The sequence below is a fragment of the Xiphias gladius genome, chromosome 6 (genome assembly GCF_016859285.1).
Source record: "Xiphias gladius isolate SHS-SW01 ecotype Sanya breed wild chromosome 6, ASM1685928v1, whole genome shotgun sequence".
NCBI classification, from domain to species: domain Eukaryota; kingdom Metazoa; phylum Chordata; class Actinopteri; order Istiophoriformes; family Xiphiidae; genus Xiphias; species Xiphias gladius.
In genome coordinates, this window is record NC_053405.1 from 9,023,269 (window position 1) to 9,041,590 (window position 18,322).

The 18,322-nt window shown below is 41.3% G+C and overlaps 1 protein-coding gene across 1 annotated transcript in view; it reads right to left on the reverse strand.

The window, feature by feature from the left end:
* anos1b (anosmin 1b) overlaps positions 1–18,322 on the reverse strand; it is a 43,607-nt gene that overhangs the window by 7,817 nt on the left and 17,468 nt on the right. The window contains exons 3-8 of the mRNA XM_040128867.1: positions 11,260–11,322; positions 10,364–10,571; positions 9,651–9,835; positions 7,628–7,757; positions 3,896–3,989; positions 3,154–3,397 (exon numbers count right to left, since the gene is read on the reverse strand). Of these exons, the coding sequence (XP_039984801.1) occupies positions 3,154–3,397; positions 3,896–3,989; positions 7,628–7,757; positions 9,651–9,835; positions 10,364–10,571; positions 11,260–11,322 (924 nt within the window). The remainder of the gene's footprint in view (positions 1–3,153; positions 3,398–3,895; positions 3,990–7,627; positions 7,758–9,650; positions 9,836–10,363; positions 10,572–11,259; positions 11,323–18,322) is intronic.

An 18,322-nucleotide genomic window follows, 5' to 3' on the forward strand; every position in this document is an offset into this window, starting at 1 on the left:
ACTTAAGACAGAACGAGACAAAAGCAAGTTAAAAGCAGTTTCTTGGGGATCTGCAGACAAAACGGGGTTGAAGTAGTTCCTATACCCCAAATATAGACAAAACATATGGCCTGTACAGCTGTACGTATGTGTGTGTGTGTGTGTGTGTGTGTGTGTGTGTGTGTGTGAGAGAAGCTTGGATTTCTATTTTGGTGCGTAATGTCAGTGGACTTTATATGTAAGACGGTGATGTATATTTAAAAGCACTGATTCAGCAGAGGTTTTTCCATGTTTGAATACTTCCTCCAATTTCCTCTGTTACTTCAGGTTTAATTCTAAATCCCTCCAGTCCTGCATAAATTACTGTTTTATACACATTTAGGGAATACATCATCTTGTGCTAATGGCGAGCAATAAAATATCAGGGCTCTGCTTGACATGAAAGCCATTTTGCGCAACGCAACAACGTCACTCTGGTTCCTACCAACCTGTTGTGATGCTGCTGTCTCCGTGTGTGTCTAGATGCAGCTGCGAGCAGGAAACACTAGTTAGGGGGCCTCATTTAAATTCCAGGCCTCCCAGCCAAGCAGAACAGAGGACCAGACTACAGATAAATGGCTCCACCAGGCTCAGTCTTGGATTGCCATTAATACGTAGGATAGCTAGGTCCATATGAGTGTGCATGCATTAAAATCTTAAACTCTGGTGTTTTATATATATATATGTTTCCTATTTCTTCTTGAAATGAAGTCTCACCTCAAAGTTAAGTGCATCTCAAGCTGAAGGATCCGGCGCAAAGAGTTCTTTCATCATTCATTATTTGGCCTGTTTACTATTTACTGCAATTGAAGAAAAAATGTTCAGGTACTAATACACAGGCAGTCATAACTGTTGTGTCAAAGCCGTAATATCTGTTTGTTTTGTTTACTGTGATCATGAGCATTTTCGTGCTGCTGACTGGACTTAGCTGCATTGTGAACATCATCATCACACCTATAATCAGGATAGCAAAATCCTCCCTCTTGACTGTTATTGGTGCATTAAATGTCATTTCAAAAGTACATGAAGAAATCTGTTGCATTTCTAAAGAATGTAGAAGCTACTTTTTGAGCTTAGCTACAAGGAGACAGCAATGATTCACTCTATTACGCTGTAATATAGCCTCAGATCTCATGCTTCTCTTGGTCTCGTGCTTCTTTCCACATGTAAATGTTGTGAACAAATAGTCCTAGATCAGTCATATTACTCTTCCTTTGCACAAATATTTACAACCATGACATCCGATACACTCACTCACCGATGCCCCTGTGCTGTACTGACTAGCATATTGTCAGGACATTGCCAGATGCTTTGACTTGAGTTAAACACATAATCCAAATGCAGGAAAGCCACTTCTCTCTGTTGTCAGTCAATCTAAATGGCTAAGTTGTCATGTTATTCCAGTGCTGTAAAGCCAGACCTACACGTTGTCATAGCACTCTAACAAAGTTATGTCCCCTGTGTGTCTGCCTGAGGACAATATTGCATTTTCAGATCCACAAGGAACATATGCACAACAAGTCTGCAAAAGACCTCAGTAATGGGATAGCATGCCAAACAGCAATTTAAGGGTGAATATGTCAAAACCAGATTATAAAATACTGCACCTTGAAAAAAGGATTTAGGTAAATATATCAGCATGTAACATTATAAAACCACATCCACTAAAACCTAAATTATCTTTAAAAAGTTGAATCAGTTTTAGTGGCATGCACTTTTTATAGAAGTATGCAAATTCAACAATTGTACAGACCAGCAGGACCATGTTTTTTTTTAAAAATCACCTCATTTTTGCTCATTATATAAATCCACTTCCTTAATTGAAACATCTGGGTAGTTCTTCTATGTCTCCATTTTACTTATATTAGGAGGAATTTTTATTGGACACAGGTTTTTCAGCAGGACACTCTTGAGTTTGAATCAATCACTTAATGTCTACTAAGAATGAATGTAAAGGAGCGTAAAATGGGAGCGCCAGCTGTTCCTATGGTGTGTGCTGGTTCTCGTTTACTTGTGCAATGCTGTAGCTCAAAAATACAAACGATGCTATGATCATATTAAAGGAATATTCCAGTTTCCACCACCACTTGCACACAGTAGCTTGGCTGTTTACAGAGCCTGTTCCCTTTGAGCACTGCCGAGGCCTGTAAAATCACTGCAGTAATCACAAGCAGAATACAGCAAGGTATGTACGCATGTGCTTGTCTGACGTGCATGTGTTTACAGGCCTAGTAAAATTTCTCAGGTGCAGCTATCTTGTATATAAGGTCTGTCTGTGTGTATCTTGAATTTAAACCTACAAACTGAGGCGTTTCTCTCAAAAGTGGAGACATTTTGATCGATATTCACTTCAAAGGGCTGTTTTAGGTTTAAAACTTGGTTTAACATTTACACTTCAGGTTTTGTTTCCACCAGCTTCTAGTCTTTCAGCTAAGTTAACCACCTTATCAAACAGACGTGCGTGTGGTACGTCATCTAACTCTCAGCAAGACAGGGAATAAGCCGGTTTCCCCAAAATGTTGAACTGTTCCTTTAAGGTTAAAATTAGGTTTACGGGTTGGGTAAGCAGGTTTGTGGGTCCTCAGAAAGTATAGAAGTACAAGTATATGAGTGCGTATGTGTGTAAGCCTTTACACAATGCGCACATTACAATTTAAATATGAATGGGATATTACGTATGTCATATAGTCAGTGTGTTCATATGTGTGGATTACGGATGTGCAAAAATTGCACAGAATGGGGAAAACAATGAACAGGTGGACTCCACTTGAGTTCTAGACACATCTTAAAGATAATCAAGGCAAACAGGATGCACCTGACCATAATTTTGAGTGCCACAACAAAGGGTCTGAATACTTTTGTGAGTGAGAGATTTTAGTTTTTGATTTTAAATACATCAGCCAGAATTTCTGAAAACATTTGTTCACTTTGTCGTGACGGGTTACTGAGTGTTGATTAATGGGCAGAAATGCCCATTTAAAATTAAAACTACAACACAATAAAGTGTGCGAAAAGTGAAGGGGTCTGAATACTTTCTGAAGCCACTGTATGATGAGTCTGTGCCTCCACAGTCAATGTATTCAATGACTATGTTCTTTTATTTCGTGTAATTAAGTATACAGAGAGTTCACTTACCCCCTGGGTCACTCTGCTGTTGCTCTCCTTTTTACCCTGTTCTGGTGTGCGTGGGTGCGAAGGCCGCCTGTGCATGTTGTTGTGAGCTGCGTGAGTGTGCCCATGCAGCGTGCGCGTGTGTTTATGCACTGCGTGCGTATGTCGAGACATCCAGGTGACTCTGTAGTTGTGGACTGGCAGGTCTCCCTCTCTGGGGGGCTCCCAGCGTAATAAGACTGCAACTGTGACCCCACTTCCCTTTGTCCTAAAGACAGAAAACAGGAAGTCAAACGGCTTCACAGCATGGATGTAAATAAATTCACGGTAATAGAGCGGAAAGAAAGGTACCTCCACTGAGTGACTGTAAAACAGATGTAATACTTGTTTGTCCTGTTCAGTGTTGTTTAACATCTTCCATTTAATCTATATACGCACAGTAAAGCCACAGAGATTTTATATCCTCACGCTGAACGTAAGCTAGAATTCAGGTCCTCACCGTTGCTGTTAAATGTTTTATTGGAATATCTCGTCGCTGATCCAAGACATGGTCTGAACTTTACATGACGCTGCAATATATTATTCAACAAGGATGAAATATAATTTGGATGCAGCTAAACAATCAGACAAAACCTGTCTACCCATCTGGCCACAATTTATGACAGATTGTCCACAATTTATGACAGATTGTGCAGTGCTGAGAGGATGCATAGAAAGTAACCCAGCAAGAGAAATCTATTTAATCATCTCACATATATCTAGATACCTTTCTGTGAACTGGGACTCTGGTTGTGAACTTATCCTCTCTAAAGTCTGGTTGCTCACTCTGATGTTTATTGGAGGTTCTGGGGGTGAGGGATCTGCGGAAAGAGGTGGATGGAGAAACATGCAGTCAGAGAGAGCTGGCGGAAATTATCATCAAAATTAAAATAATTACCACTGCCATCATCATGATAAGGACACATTCTCGTTTCAGATGACCAAGAATATCAGATTTGTTGTTGGTCCTCTAGTGCCCCACTGGTAAGGAAGCATCGAGGAAAATATTTTATGTGCAGTTTTCTGAACAACACTGCGGTTTTTACTTAAAATCTGATTATTCTCTATAAATTAAATCACAGCACATTTTCACAGTATCAAACAAGATCCGTTGGCATCAAATTTATCTCGTTTCTACATGAATAGAATCACATAAATTACGGCAGCTGCAGTCACTCATGGTCAACTTCTAAGCAAATTTGTCTTCTTTTCTATAAGAGAAATTAACAGTTTAGCTTACATTTATTAAGATATTAAATTAGTGGTATACTTAAAGATCCCCTCCGGACATGTTTTAACGCTTTAACGCTTGGAATATGTTTTTTCCAAATACTAATTCAACAGTCACAGGCTTAAACTTTCTGTTAAATCGTGATTTTGATGAAAAGACAATGAATCATTCGGCCCTGTCTACAGACGAATAATTGGTGTTGAGTTCATGTTGCCTACCACACAGAGGCCGTTCACCAGCTTGACTGAATTGTCTAATATCTCAGTGTTTAATGTGCTGCAGCAGAGCATAATAAAGAGGCCAATATTTGGGGGAAAAGGCTAATTTCCTCTTGGTCTCATTCAAGTCTACAAAAGCAATGAGATTTACAGCATCAAAGGTGAGTGATACTGGAGAAGCCTGAAGCCTCCCTTTTCAGTAGCTACCACAACACAGACCAAAGGCGACCACCACTAGTCCCTGTTTACCTCCAAAATGAAATCTTGAGGTCGCTGCTCTTTCAACACTGGCTCTGTATCTCATTAGAGCCCTAAATCCCAATCCTGTATTTGGTTAAAACTACAAAATGTATCTGATTAGAACTACATCCCCCATGGCAGGCCTCCCACAGGCCCCCGGGCTGTGCTTGGCTGACCCAGATGCGGGGAGATCAAAGTTAGGACAACATATTAGGGCTGCAAGATCTGGCCTGTTTGTGTGGAAATGAGTGTGTGGCGTCTCTTTGGAATAGGCAGGGTGTCTCTCAGTGCCAGCAGTAAACCCGATCAGAACCAAAACACACATTCTTCTCTGAGACCCTTTTCCCTCTGTGTTTCTCCCTCAATCAGCTAGATTTCAGTCCACTGTTTCATGAGATGAAGACATCAAGATGGGTTTTCTGGATCCATGCATTCCCACGTAATAACCGCTGCCAGGTCCTGTGCAACCCTAATATCTCAATGAACAGGGGAGGGGTTCACAAATTCAAATTCTCTCTCTGGTTAGTGTCAGGTCGCAGTGGTGGAACCTCAACCATCCTGACATCTGCCAGCTTCCTGATTTGTGACCCCTGACCTCCAGCCCTTGACTAATCGGACTGATGAACTGGAAACACAAGACCATGACCACGATTAGATGGTATTTGGAATGTTTAAGTGTGTGTCTTTAACCTTTAACCCAGGCGTTTGAAATACATACAACTACAAGGGTGCACATACACACACACACACAAATCACTTCCTAAAGTAAGAGTTCAACATTTTGGGAGCAGCTAGTTTACTTTTTTGCAGAGAGTTAGATGAGAAGACTGATACCACTCACATGTCAGTTGTATATATTGCTATAGAAAGCAGCCAGTTTAGCTTGTCTTAGCACAAAAAACACAGAACTGTGAAAACTACAGTTTTTGATTTTTAGGGAGCGGGATATATGCAGGACAGTTTCCTGGCTAGAAGCAGTAACTTCTTTGAAGTCTTCACTCATAGATTGCTTTGCAGTAACAGGTTGAGCCGGTTAGCTTAGCTCAGCATAAAGACTGGAAACAGGGGGAAAGCAGCTAGCCAGGCTCCGTCTGAAGGTTAAAAAAAAAAAAAAACTCCACCTACCAGCACCTCTAGAGGTCAATCCATACAAAAGCAAGCATCTAGCTGAGAATTCAGAAAATCACTCCTTTCAGCCAAGAAACAGTCCCACATATAACCCCCCATAAAACCGCAAAGTAGTTTCCACACTTTGTTTTTTATGCCAAGCTAAGCTAATTGGCTGCTGGCTGCAGCTTTAATCTAGCAGCCTTAAACTTGCAGCCAAAATCTCAACAACCTGTATTATAGACCTGAGTGTCAAGCAAGGCGATATGTTCCTTCGACACCCTTTTGGGAAGTTTTCTCAATTTTATTCTTTCAGAGTTTGGTTTTACATTTTAGCATAGAGCCACAAACGATCCTCTAGTAGAGCACAGGAAAATTAATTCCTCTTCAAGTAGTTTGATATCATTGCCCGTCTTGTTTTTTTTCTCATGCATTAAGGCGATAAATCCCAATTCTTTCACATTTCCTGATTTCTTCTACTTTTTCTTTACCTGCTGGTTCGCTAAATTTCACACTGCTCCCTAGTAGCCATGTATAGTAAACCCTTGATCCTTACAAGAACAAAAGAAACACATGCAAATGTTTCCAAACAACACCCTCCTACATTCGCCTACGCACAACCCAGAGGAGCATAATTCCAGCTTTATATATAACAGACATAAACGAGAGTGGCATTGATCTTTTCATCTAACTTTCAGCAAGAAATTGAATAAGTATATTTTCCAAATGTCCGACCATTCCTTTCAAATGATGACGGGTCACCAGGAGTTGCCAGAAAGGTTTCAGTGTGCCAATGAGCAGGTTGTAATGTTTGTAAATCTCTGCTGGAGGCCTAAAAAATTCCAGCATTTGGTGTTTAGTTGATGGCAGTGGAAAATGCTATTTCAGACACCTCTTCATAGTCTTCTATAAATGTTCAACTGATAAAGAACCTTTTTCCAAAGCTGGGTCCAACCTGAAGTCATTATTCACACACAAACATGTTCTAGCCAATCCTGGCAGGGGATTTATATCACTAGCCAATCCTGGTTAGTCAAACACCAATATGGCCTAAGTCTGCTAAGCATTAGAGCTAGGACCTCCTACAGTGTGTGTATTTGTGTGTCTGTGTATGTGTGTGTGTATTTCTGACTGTCTTATTCTCACTTTCACGCTGTCTCACTGACCGACACCAGGGATTTCACTCTGGCACTAAACCAACTCAATGAGTACATATGTGTGTGTGTGTGTGTGTGTGTGTGTGTGTGTGTGTGTGTGTGTGTGTGTGTGTGTGTGTGTGTGTCTGTACAGTATGTGTGAATATGTGCAATGTGCAGTTTTGTGTATATTCTGTTTCCTGTCTGTGTTTTATGGACTGCTGGACAATTTCCCTGCTGTGTGTACCTTATCCATCAACTCGGAGTGAAACAGAGAGAAAGAACAGGGAAGGAGAGGAAGGGAAAAGTTCCTGAGTTTTGGACTTTTCCTCAGAGAGTTGTAATATCTCTTGTTAAATGACACAAATGGAACCAGAGAATCTGTGTTTTGCTCACTGTCTCATGACAGAATTTCAAAATTCACAGACAGGTTAAAGAAACATGCAGGAGGAATCATCGCCCCCTGTGGGACACTAACAGCTCTCTGAATAGAAGCAGAGTGCGTGTTCTGAGCGTGTTCGTGTTACCTTTACTGGAGATGTAGTGTTTGCTCGGTGTTGTGAAGCCTCTGCTGCCATGGCTGTTGATGGCTGCTACTCTGAACTGGTACCAGCGCTGCGGCCTCAGATCAGACAGAACCGCATCTTCTGAAAGGGTCTAAAAAAAAAACCAAACACATCACATCAAACAATGGCTGGGTGCATGGCAGAAAAAGACTCCCTGTTCGAGACTTTACAGTCCCATTACTTTCCTTCATCTGACAGATAAATCAATGTATGATTCATAACAGATTTAAAAATAAGTCTCACTATGATGCTTTTTAAGTACCACAAAAGTAGTGACCCAGAAAGGTGAATATACAACATCTTTAAGGATAAGAAAGAAATAACAATCCTTAGGAGACAAAAAGATCTAACTTTTACGGACCAAACCTTTGAATCTTGATAAACAGGTATTTTCCCCAAACAGCACGTTTTTTTTGTTTGTTTTTTTAAATGCATTTTAGGAAATACTCTTCCTCACTTCATTGCTGAGAGTTATGAGTTACAATACTCTCATGTCGTTCCGTAGTTAGCGTAGATTAGCATTAAGACTAGAAAAAGGGGAAAACAGCTAGCCTGGCTCTGTCTAACGGCCTGCCAGCACCTGCAATGCTTGACAAGGATGTTAAATTAAATTTACTGGGAGCTGTCAGGGCCGAGTGCAGGTCTTTGTCTGACGTTTAGATTGTTTTTTTGATCCCGCATCAGTCATCAAAAACCATTTTGGTGTGCGTGCCTTACACCCTGTTTGACTAGGACCGCTGTATTAGACTGCATTCGTTTTAGCTAGGTGTTCCTAATAAACTGCCAACTGAGTGCACATATTAGACATATTCTGTCATCTCTCGCAAATCCATAATATATCTTGTTTCAAAAACATGACAGAGCCCTGTGTACTTTTAAACATATAAGTTTCACAAGTTAATGAGCTGGAAAGTCAGTTGAACGCAGTTGGACTGGAATTCCATCTGAAAAGAGTGAAATTAAACGATTTGCCCAAATTATGGTTGAAATTGCTAAAGATTCACATGTTTTGTCTGCCTGACAGAGCAAATGTAATCACTGCTTAAAATCTACTCATCTACAATCACACGCACACACACACACACACGCACACACACACACACAAACACGCGCACGCACACACACACGCACACACACACGCGCACACACACACACACACGCACACACACACACACACACACACACACACACACACACACACACACTCACAGACACGAGCTGCCATCTATTTAAGTCCATAATGAGCGTTCAGTCATTCAGAGTCAGTCGGTGGAACGACTGTGGCTGCCTGTGGTTCCTTTTTAAGCTCTGCTTATTTACCTAACCTCACACAGGCACACACACATGGGCGTACAGTACACACACACACACACACACACTCACTTATGTACACACACACACACACACACACACACACACACACACACACACACACACACACACACACGCACTGACACACATACGGTTTACCCTGGCAGAATGGGAGACTGGCTGGGGAGGAGAGGTTTAGACAGCAAGGCAGCAGACAGATGAGGTGGAAACAGAGTCTAACATCCATCTCCATAGCTGAGAAGTTTCATCATTCGAGGCAAATTGAGAGTTATGAGGTAAAGATATGTTACAAACTCTGTGGTGTTGCTCCACTGTTAAAGGCACCGGGAGCCATTTTTGTAGCTTCAATGACTCTAGGACTTCTAAGTTGCCTAGTTAGACAGAATCAACTATGTGCTGTGTCGTGACATGTGCTTTTTTCCTAGCTATCAGCCTGCCCACATCACAGTCTCTCCAGCTAATATCCCTCAATAATGTGGAGAAGGTGACAGTGACAGGATGAGATACACTATATCAGTCAGTGTGCGCCTCACTTCAGCTCTTTAGTTAATGAGTAGTGTCTTTATAAATCATTATGATTACAATTTCTCAAACTTTCTAGTCCTAAAATACAGACCAGGGATGAAAAATGAGAGGGTGCCGGTTAAGTTACCATGGCAACAGTAGTCCATGGCGTGGCATGGTCTTCACTGGGGTGGATGCCTACGTTCCAGCGGGACTGAAGCATGTAAATGACCGGCTCCATGCTGACATTGAACTTTGACACCCACGCCACCTTCACGTGACCCTCTGAGTCCTCCACAAAGCTCATCTCCCTGCGGGGCTTCAGAGGAACACCTGCAAGGGCAAAACATAAAGGAGACGTCACTTAAAAGACAGCTGGATACGATTATGTGATGATCGTAATGACGCTGGAAACCCGTGGCACAGAGGGCACATGAACGAGTGTTAGAGATAACAGGATGTCTCAAAAACCATCATATTCGTCATATGTAGAACAATATGTAGAACATATGTTACATAGTTGGCTGGCTGATTAGGCCTCTACTCAGCCTGAGTTGCTTTGGAAGTATGCTGGTAACCGTGGCTGGACCATGTCAGACATCAGATGCAGTCAAACAGGCAGTATTTAAGGATATTTATTACATTAAATTACATGTCATTCATTTGGCAGAAGCTTTTGACCAAAGCAACTCGAGCATTAGGCTGCTTAACCAACAGCATTACTTCATCGCCATCCTCATGAATTAACCAGGTGCCATCCCTGCTGAGTCAATCAAAAACAATTCATTCTTTGAAGATAATTTCAGTTAAAACCCTCGCAGGGTTACAAACAAGCCCCCGACCAGCTCTCCACGCATTTACCTTTGTATAGATTGGCTGGGGCTTGGCAAGTGTGTCCACAGCCATTGGAACAGCACTTTCTGGGGGAGGGACAATGCTGGTCTGACGAGCAGCTCTCCACGCAGGCTGCAGCGAACCCGGTGGCTCGCTGAGGCGGAGGACAGTCACCCTGACGAGATGACCTCAGAGAGGCCAGAAATTCCCTGCTCGTCACACACTCTGTCTGCTTCTGAGAGAGAAAGAGCACGGGGGAATTATTATTACTACAGCTGACACACAACGGAAATAATACGTAACACGCATGAGCAAACGTGGGGCAGAAAAACACAGAGGGGAGATGAAAGTGTTTCCTTTGGTGAACTCCTACTGACTCTTTGAAGGCAGCCCTTGAGATCTGGTCTGAAAGCGGGTGCTTTTGTGTCGTTCAGTTTCCGTGCACGTGGCTGCTGATTAGCAAAATCTAAACACACGTTTTAGCTAATAGATCTGAATTGCCCTGTGTTCCTGACCAGCCAGGCGGTCAGCCATCCAGCCAGTAGCATGCTTCGGCTATTGTGATGAAAAACTAATCTCTCAGAAAACCACATCAACTGGCTCTGCAAATATCATCTAGGGTCACACACACACACACACACACACACAAAATATACATAAAACTGGTCTCACGTGTGTACATGTGTACAAAGCCCACAAATATGTTATTCATAGCACCCATACATATCGCACACAGGAATGCTCTTTCAGGGCACACACGCAGTCTAAAAATTGAGCCTTGCAGTGCCAACGAAAGCATGTTTCTAGTGCAGAAGTGACACCGCCACCAAGGGTGTTGTGATTTTTACACGCATACACACACACACACACACACACACACACACACACACAAACATAGACACACTATGCACTGTGTGTCTTACCTCACAGGACTTTGGAGACAGCACCTTCCTGGTTTCCCACAGTTCTCTGCATGGCTGAAGGCACTGCACATCAACACGCAAACAGACATAAAAGAAACAAAATATGAGGCTTGAGGCACAATGAAGAAAGGGTTTTACAATTTACACTTACCTGTTTCATTGCACATGATTAAACGAGTGAAAAACTACAGCCAGCAGCTGGTTATCATACCCCAGAGAAAATACTGGAAACGGTCAAAACAGCTACCCTGGCTCTGTCCAAAGGTAACAAAATCCATTTACAAGCGCCTCTAAATCTCACCAATTAACACTTGATATCTCGTTTGTTTAATTCGTTCAAAAAACTGAAGTAATTTTCCATTTTACAGGCAAATTTGTGCTGGACTATTTCTTGGCTGGGAGCAGTAACTTGCAGCCTTACAGGCTTGAACAATAGGGTTACAACTAACGATTATTTCCATTGTCTGTGAAGATTCTCCGTCATCCAGGTCATGGTAGTCTGTAAGTGCAATGCAAAGGCAACTGGACTTGATTGAAGTTATAGAAGACGCTCCGCCTCTCATCCGAAAGGCTTCTTCAGATCATTACTTCCAGGATTATTTCCATTATCAATTAATATGCTGATTATTTTCGTGATTAATTTTTTTGTCCATAAAATTTCAGAAAATAGTGAAAAAAGTGTGTTACATCTTCAAATGTCTCGTTTTGTCCTATCATCAATATAAAATCCAAAGACGTAAAGTTAACTAGTGTGTATGATACAGAAAAACTGGAGGGAACAAATATTTTATTATTAAAGTAGTTGCCGATTACTTTTCAGTCAATCGACAAATCGATTAATCAACTAATCGTTGCGGCTGTACTCGACTGCTGCCTGGCACCCGCTCAGTGCCAAGAAATCATCTGAAAAACAGTAAATTGTCGTTTTTAGATTTTTTTTTAACAGATTAAACAAACAAGATATAAAATGTAAATTAGTGAACATAGATGTGCTGGTAGGCCAATTTTGTTACCTGTTGACAGCGTCAGGCTAGCTGTTTCCCCCTGTTTCCCCCTGTTTCCAGTCCTTGTGCTAAACTAACCTGTTTCTGACTATAGCCTTGTATTTTGACGCACACTTACGAGAGTGATATTGATCTTCTTATCTAACTGTATGCCAGAAAGCGAAAGATATGAGTTTATTTCCAAAAATGTAGAACTACTCCCTTAAACGGCCGAGGTCTGAGGAAATGCAAGACTGAAAACATGTAAGAACTAGAATAAATGACAATGTGTCAAGGGGTCTTAGCATTTGATGAGACAGCTCTCAGTGTTTAAGCAGGTAGAGAACACACACACAAAAAAAAAAAAAAAAGCACACTGCTAAAGCTCACATGCACATACACATCTGGTTTGCCACCTCAGTGAACTGGTGAGTGATGGCTCTTACCAAATTAAAACCAGACAACATATAAAAAGTGCGGTTTCACCCCCAACCTCCTCCCTCCTCCTCTCTCCCTCTGTCTGTCTGTCTGTCTCCCTCAGCTCCCCGGCGTGCCTGGCTTCAATCATTCCTCCAATTTATTCCATCTCACTGATTCCAGGGGAACAAACAGAATCAACAAAAAGGCAAGAAAAAAAAAAAACTTGCACTTTGCACAAATGAATGACTACTGTTGGATGAAAGCATCTTCTCCAAAACCTCATGATTTTTTTTAAATAGGTTCATCTGCAGACTGATGACTACGTATTTTTAAAATGACAACTGTGTGGGCTTTTAGGGTTATCGTCACACTCTAGCCCTGCATTGAAGACTATGTAAACTTTCATTTCATGTATAAAATACAGGGCAAACACTACATAGTAACTTGAAACTGGGGTTCATAGAGGAACAAGCATGTGCAACTTGTGACGGTTTCTTCACCTGTGGGACACATGATGGAGTCTCAGCATGAAGCGTGAAAGCTGTTTAATGCTGTACAGTCGGTTCATTGCATTTAGGTCATGGAAGAAAAAGTTTGGGTTAGCTTAAAGTGATAGTATACAGAATACAGAACCTATCTTCTGAGAATTACACACTCGTAGCTCTCCTCTTCACAGAGAACGAAGGCTCATCTCAGGGGATTTCGTCAGCAGATGCACAAATTAACACTGTATAAATTCATACAACGGTTTCACGTATATATGATTTGTAAATTATTATTAGCGGGTTATGATCAAACACACACAGCAGAAGTAGTCAGGGTACAGAAGTCCGGGTAGGGAAAGTGATAAATTTGCTCCTTTTCCTGATGTACGTCAATTTGTCAAGACTCCACTAGAGTGTTATATATGAAACAACCTGTGTGGGTGTTTTGACAACCACCTATACAACGCCGGTTTAGGAATCACTGGCAGCAAGGTGTGTTACACTTTAGAAGATTCTACGTACATTTTGATATTTATTTTTGCCGTGAAAACTTGTCACATTTGAATCCATTAGTGTTGCCATGAAGCCAAGATGACCACAGCCTTCATTCTCCATGAAATAGCAAACTAGAAACCTTACACAGCCACCTTTGGAGCCTATGTTTAGTCCAAATAGACAAAGTTTTGACAGAAGCATCACTTAAAGTTGTTTTCCCTTTCTCCACTGTTTGGTGCCTCTGGCAAGGAGGTTAAATAATCACCTGTGTCTGTTTGTTTGTTGATTTGTTTCTTTGTTTATTTGTCAGTAGAATTACGTAAAAAGTACTGAACCGATTTTCATTGAACTTGGTGGAGGGGTTGGGCATGGGCCAGGGAAGAACCCATTAAATTTTGGAGCAGATCCAGATCACTTACTATGAATTTCCATTTTTTCCTCTGAAGTCTGGTGTATGTTGTTTGACATTGGCCTTGGCAGAGGTCTGTGCTCTACTGAGCGCATTTTTGTAGTTAAGCAACATATATCATGCAACATATCTGTGTGAGGAAACGCACAGATAGTCCAAGTGCACGCGCACACACGCGGGCACACACACACACACACACACACACACACACACACACACACACACACACACACACAAACACACTACTGTAACCAGATCCTGAAGTGTGATATGTTTCTTCAAGGAGCTCTCATGGGTCTCTTCACTCAGCCACGCGCTGGGCTGAGCTTAAGGTTATCAAAATCTCCCTAAAAACACCTTTTTCCTTCTCTCTCGCTCTCATTCTCTCTCTCACGCTCACACACACACACACACACACACACACACACACACACACACACACACACACACACACACACAGAGGCACGCACACACACCAACCACCCCATTGCCTTTTTCTACACTCCCCAGACCCAGTCCATTTTGCATCCAAAACCAGCCCACTCCCTGCTCCCTCCTCTCCTCCTGTGCTCTCACATTGATCTGTTACAGACATGTTTAATTTGTCATTCCTATCCTCTCATCCTTTACCCTTCCCTCTCCTTCTCCCCCCTTCCATCCCTTTTGGTAATCCTGTTTTCACATTATCACTCTTTATGCTGCCTTTCTCTACCTCCTGCCTTGCCTCATCTCTCCTTATACCACAGCTCCCTTCAATTCTCTCTCATGATCTCCCCACCTCATCTCATCCCCCCTCTACTCTCCCAAGCTTATCCTCCCCTTCTCCACAGTTAAAACCTCCGCTGAAGTTCATTGCTGGGTGTTTACGTAGTCTGGAGGTGTAGTTTACACCTTGCACTCAGTATATCAGTAAATCTGAGGCTGCAGTGGGCACAGGCTCACCAAAACTGGACGGATGAAGACTGGAAAAACCGTCGGCCTGGTCTGATGAATCTGGATTTCTGCTGAGGCAGCAGATGGCAGAGTCAGAATTTGGCCTTTGGCCCTTCCTTGTATCAACACTCCATGCCGGTAGTGATGGTGCAATGGTGTTTGGGAATGTTCTTTTGGCACACTTTGGGCCCCTTAATACCAATCAATCATCTGAATGCCACAGCTTATCTGAGTGCTATTGCTGACCATGTGCATCCCTTTATGGTCACAATTTATCATCTTCTAATGCTTATTTCCAGCATGATAATGCACTACGTCACAGAGCAAAAGTGGTCTCAAACTGGTTTCATGAACAGTGGGTTCAGTGAACGTCAGTGGCCTCCCCAGTCACCAGATCTGAATCCAGCAGAACACCCTTGGGATGTGGTAGAACAGGAGATTGGCAGCATGAATGTGCAGCTGACAAATCTGCAGAAATTATGTGATGCAATCATGTCAACATGGATCAGAAACTCAAAGGAAAGTTTTCAACATCTCGTGGAATCAACGCCCCGAATAACTGAGGCTGTTTTGAGAGCGAAGGGAGGCCCTTCCCAGTATTAGCATGGTGTTCCTAATAAAGTGCTCGGTGAGTGTATATTCCATTTCATGCTACTTTATACATCATTTTAAAAAACACAAGATCAGTTGACACGGTATGATGCATTATCAATTGATTAACGGTATATAAAGTAGTTAATATTAGCTCCACATGAACAGGTGCAACATTTAAATACTGCTCACATGTTAATACGTCACTATAGTTTAATAATATAATAATGTAACACTGGCAGCAGCCATTCTGCATAAGGAGTACTTTGATAGTGACATTTGACACTTTACATTTATTATGATAGTAATACTCAGTCTAAAACTTTCTAAATTTTTAGTGCTAAGCTTTTACTTATAACCGAGTATTTTTACTAATGTTTCTTAAGTAATGAATCAGAGTACTTAATGTAGTACATAGTCAATAGTACAGTAGGAAGAGAAATGCTAGAGAAGGGGGAGTGCATAGGTTAGTGGATTTGAGCTGAAAACACTCTTGGTATGTACGTGCTACACACCTTACACTCTCAAATATCACTTGGACATTGTAAATCACTTAAAAATACATGCAGTGTATTTTGGTAAGAGGAGCTGAGAGACGAACGGACACGTTTGGCCTTGAAGGTGACATGATGAGTTATGTGTGTGAGAGCGAGAGCAGTAGACACAGCACAGGTCAGAGATGTTACTGTTTAACATACCAACACACTGTAACAACAGAGATGAGATTAATGACTGTCTATGTTTCTGTATGTGTGCACAGTTTGCATAGGAGCTCCTCAGGTATAGTAATTTATCACACACACATACACACACACCTCGTCTCTCAGCCCTCCTCCGGCCACTCCTGCTGTTTTATGGCCTCACCTGCCACGATGGAGGGATGACAGCCACACTCAGCACGAGGGAGGGGGAAAAGGAAATGGGAGAGGGAGGGGAGGAGAGATGTGGTTTCGGAGTGGACGGCGGGGAGAAAGAAGTGAGTGTCAGTTGAAAAGGAGAGAGGAGATGAAAGACAAACAGTGAAACAGGGTCCAGAGAAAAGGGAGAGAGAGACAAAGAAAGACAGCCACACACCAGATGTGCTCACTCTCCATACACAGTCACCAGTTCAATGGGTGCAATGTGAAAAACTAATTATGTGATTTATGTGTTCAGCTTGTCATCAGTTGTTCAGAGTTTATTTGATATTTTCTACATATTGTACATACTGTATGTGTAACATTTAGGGCTGGGCATTAATGTAACGTATCTGAGGTTTGGTGCTAGTACCAGTGCTAAAACCAAAATATTCCTTTTCTAATTCTTTTTTATTCAGCAATACTTTTCTACAAAACTCCTCTTTTACTTAACAACAGAAGAAAAAGTTCAAATATTAAATACTTCCTATACGTAAGCTGCTGTACAAGAACTGCTTCAATAACATTGTCTTCAACTGACAATAATTAAAAATTTAATATATTTTTAAAAATCAGTAACTAATCAGTAACTAAATAAAGCAAGTAATCAGTAACTTTCTCACCAGTCAACAAGATTATGAATTTGACCAAACGTTTGATGTCAGTATCTGAAAGTTTTAGATACTAAGTGCTAAGGACATTTTTCGGATGATAGCAAGAACGCGTTAAGGTTCAATAACCAGCGCTAGCAGCATTTTTAAACATTAATGCGAATTAATTTTAATGCCTTGGTATAATTAAAGTGTAAAAATGAAACTGCATGCCTCAGTTAGTATCAGTAGTAACAGCTAGAGTCTCTTAAAGTTGTGAACAAGTTTTCAAATAAACCTTCCTGCTTCCCGTCGCAACAAAGGATGTTTTTTCTTCTTCTTCACTGTCACAGCAACAACAACAGCTTGAAAGTGATTTTCCATCGGCTCTTCTCATCTTCCACCGCCAGCCACTTTAAGAGCCTGAAAGCTCTGTTTGAAGTAAAGAGTAGCATCCTCTTCATGTTTTTTTTTTCCCCTGCAAAGCAATCCGGCAGATTTCCTGCGAAATCTGACCCGGTGGCCCACATTGTGACATGCAGTTTAGAAGTCCATACAGACCCAGTGATGTGACATACCTACTTGCGGTTAAAGGTGTAGTGAGAAAAGTAGAAAGTCACCCAACCAACAAACTGACCGTGGTGTAACTGTAAATGAAACAGTAATAGTTGTAATAGTAATAGCTATAGGCAACAGCAATAGGTCTGGGAGAAAATCATGTACCTAATTCCAATTTTTCTGACCAACGTTGTGATTGTAATTGAAATCACAGCTTGTTTAGTACTGAAATGTGATTGAGAAAACATGAAAGATAATATCTCACATATTTACATATACCCTAAACACTGCGCAAAATGTTATATTCCCAAATCACATTTGGAAAAGATGTTTGTTTTCTCTGCAGCCATTTTACGTCCAGGAGGCCAGAATATTTATTTACATTCTTCTTTCATGTATACTTTCATATGAAAAGATCATTTAAGCACTTCCGGCAAAACTGAATTAGTTAGTTGCCTCAAAATTAATTCATGACTAATGATTTATTGATGTTACAGTGCTACATCCGGCAATTTTAATCACCGCATTTGATGTAATACTGGCACTAACTGTATGTACAATGGGAGAAAGAAATTAGCAAAAAAAGTCTCATTTTAAAATATCTACATATAAGGGACTGAAATGACTTGACTTTCCTCAACAATATTAAAACTACAATATATTATAATAAGTAAGAACTTATGTAGTAGTATTAGTCTTATCA